The sequence below is a fragment of the Mesoplodon mirus genome (genome assembly GCF_964341445.2).
Source record: "Mesoplodon mirus genome assembly, chromosome: 6".
In the NCBI taxonomy this organism is placed as follows: domain Eukaryota; kingdom Metazoa; phylum Chordata; class Mammalia; order Artiodactyla; family Ziphiidae; genus Mesoplodon; species Mesoplodon mirus.
This window is the reverse complement of record NC_138982.1, coordinates 67,921,012-67,937,392: the sequence shown is the minus strand read 5'-3', so window position 1 is coordinate 67,937,392 and position 16,381 is coordinate 67,921,012. Positions and strand designations below refer to the sequence as shown.

Here is a 16,381-nt window from a genome sequence, read left to right as displayed (position 1 = left end):
CCAAACACTCATTTACAAGAAATACAAAAGACAGAGAAGTACGTCAAACCACACCATGGTGATACAATTAGCAATGTCCACACTGTGGGGCTGGACAAACAATTTGGTTTCAACAAATAAACCGCAGGGGGAATAATAGAGATGGAAGGGGAATCTACAGACTAAAAGAGACTTAAAAGATATGTCAACCAATTGCAACATGTAAACCATTCTGGATTCTGATCCAAACAAACAAACTTTAAAAAATGTGACATGGGCTTCCCTGGTGGCGCAGTGGTTGAGCGTCCGCCTGCCGATTCAGGAGGACACGGGTTCGTGCTCCGGTCCGGGAAGATCCCACATGCCGCGGAGCGGCTGGGCCCGTTAGCCATGGCCGCTGAGCCTGCGCGTCCGGAGCCTGTGCTCCACAACGGGAGAGGCCACAGCAGTGAGAGGCCCGCGTACCGCAAAAAAAAAAAAAAAAAAAAAAAAAAAAAAGTGACATGGCGGAAACAATCGAAAATTTGAACACTTCTTGGATATTTGATAACGTTAAGGAATTATTATCATTTTTAATGTATGATAATGGTATTGTGGGTACATTAAAAAGAGTCCTTATCTTTTAGCTGTATATATTGAAAACTTCACAGCTGAAATGATACCTGAATTTGCTTCAAAATAATTGGGGGGGTTTCCCTGGTGGCGCAGTGGTTGAGAGTCTGCCTGCCGATGCAGGGGACGCGGGTTCGTGCCCCGGTCCGGGAAGATCCCATGTGCCGCGGAGCGGCTGGGCCCGTGAGCCGTGACCGCTGAGCCTGCGCGTCCGGAGCCTGTGCTCCGCAACGGGAGAGGCCACAGCGGTGAGGGGCCCGCGTACGGCAAAAAAAAAAAAAAAATTGGGGGGAGGGGGAAAGTAGATATGGACATGGATGGGGCAGGCTTGATCATGGGTTGATGGCTGTTAGGGCTGGGAGATGAGCACATAGAGGTTCATTATACTATTCTGTCTATTTTTGTGTGGTTTAAATTATCCATAATAAGTTAAAAAAATTTTAAATAAGAAAGTAGAGGGGGCTTCCCTGGTAGCACAGTGGTTGGGAGTCCGCCTGCCGATGCAGGGGACACGGGTTCGTGCCCCGGTCAGGGAAGATCCCACATGCCGCGAAGCGGCTGGGCCCGTGAGCCATGGCCGCTGAGCCTGCGCCTCCGGAGCCTGTGCTCCCCAACGGGAGAGGCCACAACAGTGAGAGGTCCACGTACCGAAAAAAAAAAAAAAAAAAAGAAAGTAGAGGGACTTCCCTGGAGGGCCCGTGGTTAAGACTCAGCACATTGCAGGGGGACCAGGTTTGATCCCTGGTCGGGGAAATAAGATCCTGCATGCTACAAGGTGCCGCCAAAAAATTTTTTTAAAAAAGTAGAACAAAGAAAATATGTAAGGTACCTAATTATTATCAATCTGGTGACCATTATCCAGATTGTCTGTGAAAATCTGGATACTTAGTCTAAAGAATACCTGAACAGACACATCCAAGAAATCACAAAATACATGCTTCTAAATTTTTTTTCAAAGATTTTTTTTTTGATGTGGATCATTTTTAGAGTCCTTATTGAATTTGTTACAATACTGCTTCTGTTTTATGTTTTGGTTTTTTGGCCGCAAGGCATGTGGGATCTTAGCTCCCCGCCCCCGACCAGGGATGGAACCCTCACCCCCGCAATGGAAGGCGAAGTCTTAGCCACTGGACTGCCAGGAAAGTCCCTCAAATTTTTATAGTAATTATAATCATCTGAATTCGGAATACTGAAGATAGAGGCAACTGCTATGGACAGGAGAAAGAAAGGAAGAAGATAGAGTTCCCTTTCCTTTGGGAGAGAGTTTGCCATCAACACATTGTCTTTGGCCACTCCTCCTAACTTTCATCAACTAACTTTTTCCCATTTTAGCTTGTCTTAGGTAATTCTTAAAAGGGGAAAAAATATTTTTTAATCAGGTTAAATAAACTCATACAATTATAAATAAATAAAATAATGTAACCCTGACAGTGATCAGCAGGTTATTACATCTGCCTTGAGGTCAACTCCAGCAGTTAAATCTAACTTGTTACAGCTTCCTTCCTTCTTCCTCAACTGAATCCACATATTCCCTCAATGCTTCAAGTTTCACTATCCCTGTTGTCAAACCCAAGTTCATATGCCGGAGGCACAGTGAGGTCAAACAAACCAAGACATTGAAGTTTGGAGCACAGAAAGCTTTATTGCAAGGGCTAAGCAAGGAGAAAGGGCAGCTCATGCTCAAAAGGCCCAAACTCCCTGATAGTTTTGGGGGAAGAGTTTTTAAAGGTAAGATTTGGGGTGAGGGCTGCAGGGTATGTGATTTTCTTCTGATTGGTTGGTGGTGAGGTAACAGGGTGATGTTTCTGGAATCTCAACCTTCTGGTTCCAACCAGTCTGGGGTCTACATGCTTGTGGTCAAGCATGTAGTCACCATCCTCCAGCTGGGTTGGGGTCTTAGTTTCTGTAGAACAACTCAAAGATATGGGCTTTTGTACCAGGGAGGGCCCCACATGGTCCTGCTCAGTTTCAATGCCCTCTTTTCTTTGATACTCCTGAACCTTGAGGGGAACAGGTGAGGGACAAGAAAGGGAATAATGTTTTGGAAAGAGAGGTTAACCATAAACTTGGCAGAGAAACTCAGGTTTAGGGGGCCTCAATTTCCTCCCTGCCTCAACACCATAATTTCAGTACCTGTGGGCACTCATATTCTACGTCAGTGAAAGGTTCTTATTTTATGTCATGAAAAAGTCACTAATGATATAGTTAAAATATTTCTAGTATGACTGAATCTTTGTAAATCTGATTTAAATATAATTAATGAAGATAATTCCATTTTCTGTATTGTAAACTAATGTGAAAAGAAGAAGATTTAATCAACCTGAAACATAATCATACCTGCATGGTCCTTCTTTTAGTTAATGTTACTTGAAAATCTTTCCACTCCCAATGTTGCTCCACCACATGTGCAAAAACAACATGTCCATTTCCACAGGCTCCAGCGATCTGGGTGCCATCAATTGACCATGTGATATTAAATATGCTGCCAGTGTTGGGCTTTTCTAAAGCATATGACCACTGGGGAAGAAAGAACAAGAATAGAATCAATTTATTTCAAAAACATTTTAAAGAAGTTTCAAATTGAGCATATGTTAACATAGTAGGATGATTTTTTTTAAAGAATGTGTCTTTATTCTAGAATTATTCAGAAATATTTTTCTTAATAAAATGATAGCATACTGAAATGGAAGATATAGATGTGATTTTTAAAGTATACAGTAGAATACATAATATGATAAAAGAGTATGAAATCGCTCAAGAACTGCAAAACACCCACACCATTTTGATTTACATCATTTAATTTTAAGCAGTTAATACTAAACGGGTAAATACAAAGATTACGTAGGAAAAAAAAGACATCTTACTATTAATTCGTAAGGATCTCTATAGTCCACACATCTAAAAATTTGTTACAATATTTCAATAGTGTCACTAAAAACTGAAACTAAACACACAATGTAACTAAAACACCTCTAAAACACATATCTTAAACAATGAAAGTACAGGTAAATAGATATTTTCCTTTTTTCTTTTTCTCACAGTGCAGTTAAGTATAACCTCTTCTAGAATCTGTTTGAGAAAGCGATCTAGCAATATCAATAAGCATCAACTGGAAAAAGGAGATTCTTGTGTGTGTGTGTGAATAAGACAGTAAGAAAAAAAAACTTTTTCAAAGATGGTATTATATGCATTTTCTTTCATTCTTTCAGATGAAACATACATATTTACTAGATGGATGATTTATTTATTTGACTAAATTTATTTATAGTCTCTTTCCATTCTTTTAACCTTACAGACTACAGACAAATTAAGTCTTGCTTTTTTGTTGTTGTTGCCCTTGGGTGGGCATTTATTTTTGTTCTACATTGGTTGTTTGTTTGTTTTAATATTCATTATCAGCTATGGGCTCACTGACAAAAAATTTGGAGAAAATAGAAAAAATATAGAAAAAATTCACTAATCCACACTACTATAAAACAAGACTTTAAATTCCCAGTAAAAGTTCACATATCCAATAAAAAGGCTGTATGACTCTTACTACCCACTGACACTTTTTGTCAACTCCTTCCCATCCCCCTTCAAATCTCTAACTATTGCTTAAGTAAAAGACTCTATGATAACATTACTATGAAGAAGGTAATGAACTGTAAGCTTTGCTTCATCAGCAGCATAAATATATATACATAAAATTCACATTTTTAAACTATTTACTTTAAAGCATGATTTTAAAATACCCAAAGAACCAGATCACCCAGAAAAATCTTACTAAAATTAAACATACAAATATTTATCTAAGAACTCATGATGCCCGATCCTAAGAAGAGAAAATGAAAAGAAATTTTAGGTATTATCATCACCCTATATTCCTCTGACTTCTTTCAGAGTCCACATGAACCATGATACCCAAGTTATATTAAATTCTTACCTTCTAAAAAATTAAATGATTTCTTCCTCTTTGTGATTACTCTAGTAATAAAAAAAAATACAAGCACAAGCAAATCATCAGAGAAGGAGTCTTGAATAGTTACTAAATTTGAGGGGACAGGGTTATATTTTGTCCAATCAGTAAAGTTAATAATTTTTATTGGTAAATCAAAAAGATTTATCATTTGTCCATTTTTTTTAAATTGAGGTATAGTTGATTTACGACATTATATTAGTTGCAGGTGTACAACATAGAGATTCAAATTTTTTTTAGATTATACTCCATTTAAAGTTATTATAAAATACTGGCTACATTCCCTGTGCTTATCATTTGTGCTTTTAAAGAGACTTTTAATGCTCTAAGTCTCTTTTCTTCTCCAAATAAGCCATGGAACACTGGAATCATATTTGCATTTCCAACCACTAGAAAGAAAGGAAGCTGCCTCCCTGGATGTAATTTAGTGGTGCTAGCAGCAAGAACCCTGAAGATGAATTTTTACCTATCCCTCTCACTTATGCTAATCTCTTTGACCAAACTATCCCTTTGTTTAAGGTAGTGTTACTCAAAATGTGCTCAGGCCAGCACCATCTATATCACTTGTGATCTTGTTAGAAATGCAAATTAATAGGCCCCGCACCATCCTATTGAATCTGACCCTCTAGGGGATGAGGACCAGGAAACTTTTTGTTGCTGTTAGTCTGTTTTTCTTTTTTAATTTTTTTAAATTGAAGTATAGTTGATTTACAATCTTGTGGTAATTTCTGCTGTACAGGAAAGTGATTCAGTTATACATATAAATATTCTTCTTTAAATATTCTTTTCCATTATTGTTTATCATAGGATATTGAATATAGTTCTCTGTGCTATACAGTAGGACCTTGCTGTTTATCCACCCTGTATATAATAGCTTACATCTGCTAACCCCAAACTCTCACTCCATCCCTCCCCCAACCCCCCTCACCACCTTGGCAACCACAAGTTTGTTCTCTATGTCCGTGAGTCTATTTCTGTTTCGTAGATAGGCTCATTTGTGTCATACAGTATTTTAGATTCCACATATAAGTGATTTCATATGGTATTTGTCTTTCTCTTTCTGACATACTTCAATTAGTATAATAATCTCTAGTTGCATACATGTTGCTGCAAATGGCATTATTTAGTTCTTTTTTATGGCTGAGTAGTATTCCATTGTATATATATACACACCACATCTTCTTTATCCATTCATCTATCAATGGACATTTAGGTTGTTCAGGAAACTTTTAATGAGCTCTTCAGGAGATTCTTAAGCATCACAAAGTTAGGACACTCGTCCTCAACTCTGTACATTAGAATCATCTGGGAAGCTTTTTTCAAAAAAAAATACCAAAAACCAGGAATACAACCAAATAAATCCAGAATTTCTTGGGGTGGTGTCTGGATATGTTCTTAAAAGTTCTCTGGAGGCTTTCCTGGTGGCACAGTGGTTAAGAATCCGCCTGCCAATGCAAGGGACATGGGTTCGAGCCCTGGTCCAGGAAGATCCCACATGCCACGGAGCAACTAAGCCTGTGCGCCACAACTACTAAGCCTGCGCTCTAAAGCCCGTTAGCCATAACTACTGAGACCACATGCCTAGAGTCCATGCTCTGCAACAAGAAAAGCCACCTCAATGAGAAGCCCGCACAGGGCAAAGAAGAGGAGTCCCCGCTTACTGCAACTAGAGAAAGCCCCCGTGCAGCAACGAAGACCCAATGCAGCCAAAAATAAATAAATTAATTAATTTTAAAAAAAGTTCTCTAGGTTATTTTAATGTAGAACCACTGTTCTAAGAGAAAAGCAAAATCTGTGATTCGCGTTAAGACTATCATTAGCTGCTGACTCACTGTTAATACCAAGCCAATGAATTTGCTAACACTTGAGATTACATGACCTTTGTTTTATCCTCTAATCCAGCTTCTTTGTTATGTATAAATTTTTCTTACATTCATCAAGCTAATTTTTTTTGAAACTTTTTATTAGAATTTCAAACATAAAGTATAATAGGAAGAATAACATAAAGCAGTGGTTCTCAAACTTTAATGTGTATTAGAATTACCTAGAGGGATTGTTAAAATACATGGCTGGGCTCCAGTTTCTCTGATTTAGTAGATCTAGAGTGGGGGCCAAAGTGTTTTCATTCTAACAAGTTCCCAGGTGGTGCTCAAGCTTCTGGTCCAGCAACCACACTTTGAGAATGGCTGGTATAATGAAGCCCCATTACCCAGTTTCCAACAATTATCAACTAATAGGTAATTCTTATCTCATGTATACTACCACCACGGCCCAGATAATTTTGAGCAGTCCCTCACATCATATCATTTCATCACAAAATACGTCGGCATATATCACTAAAAACACAAAGATTTTTTAACCCAACCTCAATACCATTATTAAATCTAAAAACAATTAACAGTAACTCCTTAATATTATCATAGTATCTAGTCACTGTTCAAATTTTTCCAATTGTCCTTCTTTTGTCTCCAGTTTGTTGGAATTAAGATACAAATAAGGGGGCTTCCCTGGTGGCGCAGTGGTTGAGAGTCCGCCTGCCGATGCAGGGGACACGGGTTCGTGCCCTGGTCCAGGAAAATCCCACATGCCACGGAGTGGCTGGGCCCGTGAGCCATGGCCGCTGAGCCTGCACATCTGGAGCCTGTGCTCCGCAATGGGAGAGGCCACAACAGTGAGAGGCCCGCGTACTGCAAAAAAAAAAAAAAAAAAAAAAAAAAAAAAAAAAAAAAAATACAAATAAGGTACAATCATTTTGCTTGGTTGCGAAGTCTCTTAGATTTCTTTTGATCTATAAGTTCCCCTTACACATGTTCTTTTCCCTTGAAATTTTCTGTGGTTGAAGAAACTGGGTCATGTCCTGTTGTTTCCCATAGTCTGGATTTTACCATCTGTATTCTCATGGTGTTAACATGTTAGTCTGTCCCTTTTATTTCCTGTTAATTGATAGTTAGATCTAGAGTCTTGATCAGATTCAGGTTTGATTTTTTTGGCAAGAAAACTTCGTAAGTGATGTTGTGTACTTCCAGCAGGAAACATTTAATGTCCGAATGTCTTCTTATGCTGTTAGCAAATGATAATCATTGCCTAGGAGGACTAATTCACTTACAGTTGCAAAATGGTAATATTCCAATCCTTCTTTCTTCATTTACTAACTGTAATAGTGCTACAACAAGAAACATCTCCTCAACTATTTGGTTACCCTGGGATACAGTTCATATATCAAAGGCAGAATAAATTCTTGATTATTTCCCCTTAATAATATATTATTTTCAATAATATATTTTCAAAAATATAAATTTGAATAGTGACAATATTATCAGTAGATAATTGATAATATTAAGAAAGTACTGTTAACTGTTTTTAGGTTTAATAAGGGTATTGAGGTTAGGTTAAAAAAGAAGTCTTTGTGTTAGTGATAAATACTGATATATTTAGTGATGAAAAGACGTAATGTTAGGGATTTGCTCTAAATGATCTGAGCCATGGAGAAGTAGGTGGTGGTATACATGAGAAAAGAATTAGCCATTAGTTAATAATTGTTGGGTAATGGGTAAATAAAGGTTCATTATACCAGTTGGTTCCCTTGTAACTTCCAAATGTAACCAAGAAATGTTACTGTTTAGTATCAAGAACTCATTAATTTTAACATATTTGATGTGTTTTTATAAATACAGTGCTCCAATTAGCCCAATTTTAGCCAGTGGAATCCCCTTTCAGTTGGTTCTTTAATCTTTTCGACAGAACCCTGTAGTCTTTGATCACTTCCCCGGCTTTGTACAATGACAAAATGTTCCAGTCTCATTTTTATATTTCCTGACCCACACCTGGCATCAGTCTTTTCTTCAGTGAGTCATGGTGCACTTTATGGAAATACGGAAAATCGTACTGAAAAAAACCCCACAAGTGCTAAGGGTGCTCGCTGTTACTGAGTTGATCATTAAAGCCTTTTCTAGGTCTTTTTTTTTTTTTTTTTTTTTTTTTTTTCTTTTTGCGGTATGCGGGCCTCTCACTGTTGTGGCCTCCCCCGTTGCGGAGCACAGGCTCCGGACGCGCAGGCCCAGCGGCCATGGCTCACGGGCCCAGCCGCTCCGCGGCATATGGGATCCTCCCAGACCGGGGCACGAACCCGTATCCCCTGCATCGGCAGGCGGACTCTCAACCACTTGCGCCACCAGGGAGGCCCTTCTAGGTCTTTTTAATAGACAGAACTAGGAAATTTTTTCAATAACTCAAACTGATACTTCCAATTCAAATCCAGGAACTGTCGGATTTTTATTTACCCTCTCCAATCTTACCTCGGTATCTGCTTTCACTTAGCCAAAAATCCCAGCTCTTAAGAGCATCAATATAAATACTCAGAATAACAACATCAACACCACAAGCAAATAGTTACAAAAGAGTTAAAATTTTTTTTTCATTCTTTTGCCCTTAAGCTTATTTCCCTTCTTTTAAAAATGATAACTTTATTGAGATATATTTCACGTTATAAAATTCACCCTTTTAAAGTACAGAATTCAGTAGTTTTTTCAGTGTAGTCAGAGTTGTGCAACCATCACCACTACTAATTTCAGAACATGTTTATCACCACAAAAAGAAACACATGCCCATTAGCAGACACTCCCATTCCCCCCACCCTCACCCCCAAGCTCCTGGTAACCACTAATCTACTTTCATTTTCTATTCTGGCCATTTCATGTAAATGAAATAATACACTATGTGGCCTTTTGTGACTGGCTTCTTTCACTTAGCATAATGCTTTCAAGGTTCATCCATGTTGTAGCATGCATCAGTATGTCATTCCTTTTTATTGTCAAGTAATATAGTATTGTATGGATATACCATATTTTGTTTCTCCATTCATCATTTGATGGGCATTTGAGTTTTTCAACTTTTTTTACTATTACGAATAATGCTGCTATGAACATCTGTGTACAGGTTACTGTGTGGACATGTTTTCAATTCTCTTGTATACATACCTAGGAGTGGAATTGCTGTGTCTGTGGTAACTCTATGTTTAACATTTTGAGAAACTGCCAAAATGTTTTCCAAAGTCTTAGGATAATTTTCTGTTGAGTCTCTACTGTAAGCAGAAGGAACAATCAAATCATTTAAAGTCATTTGGACTAGCTCCTCTCTGGGTAGGTATACAAATGACTGAATATACAATTAGGCTCATTTTTTTCATTTACTTTGGTTTTAGGAATTGCTTTCTAAAAATTTAATTTTGTTTTATAATTATGTAAAATATTTACAGGGTATCAAAATTAAATTTACCCAAAAAGTATATAAAACAAGGTATAATCAAAGAAGTCCAACTTCTATCCCTTTTCTCTCTCCTATTCTCTCCTTCTCAATATTGATAATTATTTTTTAATTTTATGTTTTATCCTTATATCTTTCTTCATTATAAGTGTGTATGTGCACAGCTGTGTGTGTGTCTTGTGTGTGTGTGCATGCATCAGCATTTATCTAAGAAAGGGGTAGGAGTAGTGATACAAATATGTCCAATATGAAGACATTATCTATTGTAGTATATGGATATATTCTTTTATAGCTATTGATAGTATGATCAATGTTTTTACGTACTCTGTATATCCATACATGTGACTTCCAGATTGCTATAGCTGAAGCTAAAATTCTCCAGTAGACTCCTTGAAAGACTCATGGGAATAACATTCCTTGAGTTCTTGCATGTTTATACCAGTATGCTTATGACCTTTATACTTAAAAGTCAGAATAGCTGTAGTATCCTATGTTAAGCACTGTACAGTGACACTATTAAAATCTGATGGCATTCTGATTTTCCTCCATTTATGAGTGACTTGTTCTTTTCCTTAGATGCCCACAGGACTTATTTCTTCTTCTTTAAACTCCTACAGTTTTATTAGTGTATATCTGGGTGTTGGCCATCTGGGTCAACTTTCCTAGGTATCTGGTAAGCCTTTTCTTTTTTTTTTTTTTTTTTTGCGGTACATGGGCCTCTTACTGTTGTGGCCTCTCCCACTGCGGAGCACAGGCTCCGGACGCGCAGGCTCAGCGGCCATGGCTCACGGGCCTAGCCGCTCCGCGGCATGTGGGATCTTCCCAGACCGGGGCACGAACCCGTGTCCCCTGCATCGGCAGGCGGACTCTCAACCACTGCGCCACCAGGGAAGCCCTGGTATGCCTTTTCAATATCAATTTCAGATCCCTTAGGTCTGAGAAAATCTTTCTTGAATAGTGGCTTTTAGTAGTTTTCTGTTCATTGCCTTGGACTTCTCCTTTAAAGATTCCTATTATATGTACTTCAGATTTTCTCTGCCAATCTTCTGTATCTATCACTTTCTATCAAACTTTATGTCTTTTGCCATTTCCTTGCTTCCATTTCACATTCTATTTATTTTAAGGCATCATCCACTGTGTTCATTTGCTCTTATATTCCTTCTAGCTTGGTCTTCATTTCTGTAATAATTTTTCCTTTTTTATATAATTCCCTCCTGAGTTCTGTCACCTCTTCTTAAAAGTTTCCCATTCTCCCGTCACCTCATTTCCTAGTTTTTCTAATTCTGATTTATATGGTTATTTCATAGCTTTTGTCATGGTTTTAAAACATCCTTCAACTTCTTTTGAATTAACTGGTTGCAGTGCTTGTCTGTTTATGGCATGGTTTTTTTGTCTTTGGCAACATTATGGGATTTGACTGTGATCTTGATCTTCTGCTCATTTTTAAGTGAAATGGGTTTTGCTCTACTTTTGGGAGGAAGGGATGTTCCAGAAGGATAGCTCTAGAGCTCTCTCTTCAGTTGTTTTCTCACAGTGATGTAAAAAAAAAAAAAAAAAAAAAAAAAAAGCCTCCATTTTTTGAGACTAGGATTCTCTGCTTCTCCAATTTTATTTGGATCTATTCCCATCTTTGCTCAATTATGTCTGTTCTAATCAAACTGGATTTTAATCTCAGCAATTTCTGCAGTACAGGGTTTTGTCCCAAAAGGAAGCTTGATTTGTTAGTTTGAAGAGTACATTCGACCCAGACATCTCCAGCACTGTCATATCCTGTCATGATCCCCTTGCACTTACTCAGAATTGGATTCTATAGAAATTTCTTTCCAGTTTCAGCTGCTGTTCTCAGATTGGTCTGTCTCACTTTCTGGTATTGTTGGTGATTTGGGAGTTCTTCACGCACATCTAGAGAACATTTGTCAAACAGAAGTAAAGTTCTGTGCTTCTAGAAATAGATAATTATATTTAGATTTTTAGGTACCAAAATCAGAAAAAAGTAAATTCATATTTGTGCTTCTTGGTGAAAAAAACAACAATACATGGTTTGTTGTTCATTTAAAAAAAGGTTTTTTTAATGTTTTTAAGTTACTCCACCAGAGAGGAAGTTTACTTTAACCAATTTAGCCTCATCCAAAATAAGTACAGACATATTTGAAAATTTACCATTATTCTATTTTGTATTCATTCTCCCACAATTATAACTTTGCCATTAAATAACTATGTTATTACATTATCTGTTTACATATCAGTACTCTCAAAAGGGGTGAACTACTCCTAGAGTACAGGTATGGATGTCATTCCTTGAATAGTCAGAGTATCACACAGAACTGAACACACAGGAATATTTGTTGAATGGATGAATGAATGTGCCTGTGTCTTTAAGCAAGCCTTCCTTCCCAGAGCTTAACCATGACTTCAACCAAACACGACTTTTAAAATTTTAAAAAATCCAAGGAGCAAATTAAAAGCCAAAGATTTACAAATTTTAAACTAGCCATCTCAAAAACATCAACCAAACTGACTAAATGGATCAATTCTAGTAAAACTAGTCAAAATGCTACAATTGAAGTCATTAATTGAGTTACATCAGTTGAGTTAATGTAAATCATTAAAAACCAAAAAAATATATTTTGTCTGTACAATGATGCATTAAAACGCAACATTTGGACTTCCCTGGTGGCACAGTGGTTAAGAATCCGCCTGTCAATGCAGAGGACACAGGTTCGAGCCCTGGTCCGGGAAGATCCCACATGTCGTGGAACAACTAAGCCTGTGCGCCACAACTACTGAGCCCACGTGCCACAACTACTGAAGCCTGTGCACCTAGAGCCTGTGCTCTGCAACAAGAAAAGCCACCACAATGAGAAGCCTGCACACCGCAACTAGAGAAAGCCCGCGCGCAGCAACGAAGACCCAACACAGCCAAAAAAATAAATAAAATAAATTAATTTTTTAAAAAATGCAACATTTATGGAACATCTATATGTTAAGTGGTTTTCTTTTAATAAATTTATTTATTTTATTTTGGGCTGCATTGGGTCTTTGTTGCTGCGTGCGGGCTTTCTCTAGTTGCGGCGAGCAGGGACTACTCTTCGTTGTGGTGCGCGGGCTTCTCATTGCAGTGGCTTCTCTTGTCGTGGAGCACGGGCTCTAGGTGCGTGGGCTTCAGTAGCTGTGGCATGAGGGCTCTGTAGTTGTGGCTCGCAGGCTCTAGAGCGCAGGCTCAGTAATTGTGGTGCACGGGCTTAGTTGCTCTGCAGCATGTGGGATCTTCCCAGACCAGGGCTAGAACCCGTGTCCCCTGCATTGTCAGGCGATTCTTAACCACTGCACCACCAGGGAAGCCCTTAAAGTGTTGATTTTAAAAAGATTAAAAGTAAATTCTGTAATAGAACTCTGATGTTGTATTGCTTGCTAAGTTTCTCAATTCTGACCAACAGGGTCTTATTACTGTAAAGGCAGCCCAGTTCCCTTACTTTATGTTTATATTTTATGGCTTTATGGTTTCTAGCAAAGTTGGTTTTATAGCAAATCTGAAAATACAATTCTAATTTTCATTATAAAGACAGAAATTTATTCATGTAGGAAGAAAAACTCTCAGAGAATTAAACTGAAAATTTATGGCAAATATGGCTAAGGAGGCTTTGAAACACAAATGGCAACCTCCTCCATTTTCTAGGACCTGGCCCTCTCCAGCAATCCCTATGGTTACTGCATTAGAGTCCTGATGGCCATGTTTATACAACATACCCCAACCTGACTGACCAGGCATGAGATTAACCAAGGTTGGGCCAGTGACCCCTTCCCTTAGGGTATTTAAAACTAGGACTGATTCTTATCTCAGTCTGGCTACTCTCCTGAGTAGAGATGTATACTTGAGGACTGTTGACATTTGTCACTATCCAGCAGGTAAACTGGGGAGGGTTGGGGAGGGGTCAGTTTGCTGGGAAAGGAAAAAGAGGAGGGATATGCATAGAGAAAAGCAGAGGCAAAAGAAACAAAGGAACCACTTTGTGTGTTTTCTTAGCATTCCAGTTTCTGATTCCTGAGGCCTAGCTACATCCTTTCTCTGGCTTCTAGAAGATAACCATGTAATTTTAGAGCAAATTGCTCTTTTTTGCTTAATGGTTTCTGTTACTAGCACCCAACTATAATAAAATGTAGGACAAGTCTGAAGTTCTAGGATCAGCCACACTTCTCTAGCATTACCTCAGCTTTTCCCACTTCTGGCACATCATGTAGGGTGCTACTTCCTCCTCTACAAACCTTATATTAAAAAAACAAAGAAGCACTACACTAATACTACTCAGGAAAGGAAGCAAGCAATATGCCCAGTGCCCATGGAAAAGGCATCATAGAACTGTGGAGTTGAAAGGAGAGAGGCGATCACTTAGCCCAGATCATCTATTTTATAGATGAAGAACCTGAAGGCCCAGAAGAAGCCTTTAACTTTGTAAATTCACCACTGGAGTCTTGACGCCAGGGCTCTACAAACATATCAATACTATTCCTACATTAAAATAAAATAAAATAATCATACTGGACAGCACAATGCAGAGAACAATTGAGAATTCGTCTTCAAATTGTTGACGTATTAAAGGATATTACATCTCTTTGAGTGAGGATACCATTTTTTTCCCCTGTATTCTGTCAAATTGCTTAGGATACCATTCTTTTTTCTCTGTATTCTGTCAAATTCCCAACAGGGAAATGAGAGCTATTTAAACTAAAAAAAAAAAGACTTGATTATAACAACTTTTAAAAGTACCTCTTAAATGTCAACTTCACTCTTCTCTTTACTACTTCTATATAAATATACTAGAGTAAAAGGATCCTCAAAAGCATATCTTTAGCCAAGTTGGATTAATTCAATTCATAAAATTGTGCATTCACAAATAAGTTTAGGAGGAAAAGAAAATAGACGCAAAGTTTCTTATTTTTCTTTAAGGTACACTAACGATTTTTAAGATCAGTATTCTCTCTAATATTTAATTAGAGAGAATTTGCCTGCAGCAAATTGCAGGCTGTCTTAAATTACGTGTTGACATACATAATTGACAATGAAAAGTTACATATTGCAGTATGACCAGTTACTGCAGATAATGAATCATTGCAATTATTTTAACTGAATGGGAGAATGAATGGAGGGAAGACTTTTTATTATAATAACTAACTGATATTCAAGAACAGAGAAAAATGAAAAAGTTTTCTCTTACATAAGCAATAGCACCACCTGCTGATAAATAAAAGCAATGACATCAGTTAATTTAAAATCTGGCCAAAGGTACTTTATATATTCAGATCTTTTCCCTTGAATTCTGTTCCACTTAACGTAATATAATGCAATTCATTAATATATTCTGTGTATTTATTTATAATTGTTAATTTTAAAGTTTTTACCATACATATTTGAATCATGCATTTAAAAAAATCAAAGGTAAAAATAAAATGTATTATGGAATCCAGGGAAAAATTTTAGTTTGTGTCTGATATTCCCTGACCACTTCTCCTAGAATAATGCCATCTCCCATACCTACCTTTATTTTTTTATAGCATTTATTACCACTTAACATATCATGTATTCATTCTATTTGTTTGTTTATAGTCTTTTGTCTGCTGGAATAAAAAGTGCTCAAGAGCAGGGAATTTATTTTTGTTTACTGCTGTTTCTTTTTATTATTTATTTATTTATTTATTTATTTTTGGCTGCATTGGGTCTTTGTTGCTGTGCGCAGGCTTTCTCTAGTTGCAGTGAGCGGGGGCTACTCTTTGTTGCAGTGCGCAGGCTTATCATTGAGGTGGCTTCTCTTGTTACAGAGCATGGGCTCTAGGCGCATGGGCTTCAGTAGTTGTGGCACATGGGCTTAGTTGCTCCACGGCATGTGGGATCTTCCTGGACCAGGGCTCGAACCCGTGTCCCCTGCATTGGCAGGTGGATTCTTAACCACTGCGCCACCAGGGAAGTCCTCTTTTATTATCATTATTTTTTTTTTGGCTGCTCCGGGTCTTAGCTGCGGCACGTGGGATCCTTCACTGCGGCACACAGGTTTCTCTCTAGTTGTGGTGTGTGGGTTTTCTCTCTCTAGTTGTGGTACACAGGCTCCAGGGCATGTGGGTTCTGTAGTTTGCGGCACTCTGCACTCAGGCTCTCTCATTGAGGCACCCAAGCTCAGTAGTTGTGGCACGTGGGCTTAGTTGCCCCATGGCATGTGGGATCTTAGCTCCCCGACCAGGGATCGAACACACGTCCCCTGCATTGGAAGGCAGATTCTTTACCACTGGACCCAAATGGGACTACCAGGGAAGTCCCATTTACTGATGCTTCTTTAACACCTAGGGCAAGTGCCTGGCACATAACAGAATCTCAATAAACATTTGCAAAGAAATTAATGAATATGAAAATAAATGGACAAATGAATGTGCAGTGTATTTTTAAGCTTCCTTGAAAGTATAATAGCTGTGTCAAAGACTTCAAGGATCTTGATAGACCTTGCCAAATTACGCTTGAGAAAAGCTGTACTTCAACACTTTATGAGGAGGCCCATTTTCCCATTTTCTGATGAGTGGGAAATG

The 16,381-nt window shown here is 38.1% G+C and overlaps 1 protein-coding gene across 2 annotated transcripts in view; it reads right to left on the bottom strand.

Moving 5' to 3' along the window:
* Positions 1-16,381, bottom strand: part of IFT80 (intraflagellar transport 80) — a 109,500-nt gene that overhangs the window by 41,424 nt on the left and 51,695 nt on the right. For both annotated transcript variants that reach the window (XM_082625351.1, XM_082625352.1), the window contains one exon: positions 2,929-3,108. In XM_082625351.1, the coding sequence (XP_082481477.1) occupies positions 2,929-3,108 (180 nt within the window). The remainder of the gene's footprint in view (positions 1-2,928; positions 3,109-16,381) is intronic.